The 2,711-nt window shown below is 57.9% G+C and overlaps 1 protein-coding gene across 1 annotated transcript; it reads left to right on the top strand.

The window, feature by feature from the left end:
• Positions 1-1,453: 1,453 nt before the first annotated feature.
• Positions 1,454-2,663, top strand: NGA_0236500 (ring u-box domain-containing protein; the record flags this gene model as incomplete). Its single annotated transcript, XM_005854522.1, has 2 exons — positions 1,454-1,527; positions 1,760-2,663. Coding segments are annotated over 2 exons (978 nt in total), but the record flags the coding sequence as incomplete, so codon positions are not given.
• Positions 2,664-2,711: the final 48 nt, after the last annotated feature.

Raw genomic sequence — 2,711 nt, 5'->3', positions numbered from 1 at the left:
GGCTTTGACGATCTTGCGCGTTTTCAGAACGCTGCGCGCAGATATTGGGGGGGGGTGGGGGGGGAAGACGGAATAAGATTGAGTACCGTCGACACGAAAATAAGGCGCTCGCGAGTCACATGCCACGATTAGTGATGACAAAGAGCGATACCCGTTTTGCGGGCCAGAAGAACCCACCACCTATCCGACAAGGCAGCGTGCCCCGCAAAGATGACTACGAGGCAATAACGACAATGTAAAGACAATATCCCACTCCCTCTTCCACTCTCACCTCTCGTCCGCCTTGCGAAATGTGTCAGCCCCACCACCTTCCCCGTACTCCTCCTCGTCGCGCTCGTACTCCTCCTTGCTCAATTGCCCTCGCTCGTTGGAACGCTTCATAGTATGCCCTTGAACGACGCCGGCGACGGATAGAAGGACTTAAGCAATGCGCAGACACAAGGCACAATTTCGACCCAACCTTTGAATAAGAAGCGTGTGGTTGGGCTCTGTGCACAACGAAAGCTTGACTGATGGCTGTATTATCCCCTGCTTAGCGTCGAAGGGGAAGCCTCTCGCTAACGGATGGCCTGATCGTCCAGAGTCCTCTCCGAGGGCCGAAGCGCGTTGAATTGCGGTAATGAGAAACGCTCCCGGCCCCACTTCTTAGGCACGTATGCTTCAATTCCCTGTTTTAAGGGAAAGGGAGGAGGAGAGGACAGGGGTATGTCGACTGTAGTGGACACGGACATGGGGGGGGGGGAAGGCCTCCGTGATCGAGCGGCAGTGGGCGAGGCTCTGGGTCGAAAGAGAAAGCTAGCACGACACGCGACGCTTTGACGCGGCCACAAGCACGCAAATGCTCCCACTAAGGATACATGTGTAGCCTCTGCACGTGTAGATCCACCGTTCTCATTCGTAACGGGTGGCGTGCCAGGTGGTAAGCGCACAAATGTCTTTGGCAAAGAGGGTGAGACGATGAGAACATGATGATGTGGCCTTTCTTGTGCTTCAAGCTGAAGACGAAGTGGCTTCACTTACAGCCTTCTTCTAGCCGTGACCACGAACTGCTTGGGTGTTACAACGTCTCCCGAATTGCAAAGTGGCACAGGGGGAACGCGATGCGTTGCATTGGCCTTTAAAGGATCTGATAATACCGTCATTAGATATACTTTCGTATCCCCGAAAGGGTTACAGGGTTTCTGCGCAGTGGACCGAGACCACTACCTTGACGGGATCGTGTGCATCAAAGTATACGCGCATAACAAGAGATAGAGTATTGTTGGCGTTCTAGCACGTCTAGATCACTGCGCTTCTCATATTGGGCTGTACAGACGTGGGTGAAGGCCTCCAAGGCTCTCCCTTGCACGTCATATTTCTGGTCTCCTTTCACTTTCTCGCGGCATCCTGCCACACGATTATCTGGCTCAAGCCTGTAATTCTCATAAGACTGCTTATACTGACGAAAATAACAATGCACATGCCCAGACGCTCACAGATAGAGGCGGCCCAAAGGGACAACCAGGAGCGTCAGAGGGAGGCCAGGAGGTTAAATCTCGTACTGCGATTTGGCTAGTTTCTTCATCCCTGCAGCGCGGATGGATGGGGGCCTGTCTCCCTCCTCCATCCTCCATGGACTGGGTAGCATTCGCACGGGCCAATGGACGTCGGCATTGACAGCCACCTGGCATATCACGCAAATAGTGGCGGCCGTGCTCGTGCTGATAGCGGAGCGAGGTCGGTCATGCGATCAAAAACTGAACCTGTGGTTGATTGTCAGCACCTGCCGGGTCGTCCTCCGCCTTGCCCTTTCAAGCGTCGCCCTCAAGATGTCCAATGCTGCCTGGGCGCACATGCGCCCTTTACTTCTCTTCATGCCCCCAATGACCCAGGCGCAGGCAACCGACAGGAGTCCTGCGGGCCCACGGCCCCCTACCCCAGCCCGTCCTCCTACCCCTCCCCGCGACGCCCTCGTCGTACGGATCCATCCGGAAGGGCCTCCCACCGTGCGTGATGCCGGGCTCAGCGCGGAAAGGGGGTCTGCGCGGGGGGAGAGACGGCAAAGACGGGGAGGGGAGGAAAGAGGGGAGGAAGGGGCCGCACCAGAGGAAGGGCGAGGACGACGGCGACGAGCCTCCCAGGACCGGCGAGCAGGTAGGGCTACAGCGAACGTGGATGCGGAGGCAGGCCCCAGGACTCGCGGGGGGACCAGTGCCGGCAGACCCCACCCCGACGAGGGAGGGCAAGGGCCGTCCGTGCTGGTGGAAAAAGCGCGCGAAATACTGGACATTTTTGCCTTGATCTGGTTCACGTTGGGGAATGCGTGGGTCTTTGGGAGTCGTTACTGCCGGTTCACGAGTCCGGGTATCTTTTACGTGTCGCTGGGCATCATTGTCATGACCTACGTGACGATGCTCTTCCCCGTCTTGTTGGCCCTTCTCTTCGTCCCCTTCGCCTGTTTCTGCATGCCCTGTTTCCTCCGCCTCGCCATCCAACTCCAAGCCCAGGATCGGGCCTCCCGGGGGGCTTCTTCGGCGGAAATCAACGCCCTGCCCGTGGTGAAGTTCGGGGTGGGGATGTTCGACGGGGCAGAGGCGGGCACGTGCGCCATCTGCCTTGCCGAGTACGAGGAGGGGGAGGCGCTGCGCTTGTTGCAGTGCCCCGGGAAGCACCATTTCCATGTGGGGTGTGTGGATCAGTGGTTGAGGTAGGGAGGGAGGGAGTTAGGGGGG

The sequence above is a fragment of the Nannochloropsis gaditana genome, assembly GCF_000240725.1.
Source record: "Nannochloropsis gaditana CCMP526 unplaced genomic scaffold scaffold474, whole genome shotgun sequence".
Lineage (NCBI taxonomy): Eukaryota > Eustigmatophyceae > Eustigmatales > Monodopsidaceae > Microchloropsis > Microchloropsis gaditana.
This window is presented reverse-complemented; position numbering and strand designations above follow the sequence as displayed.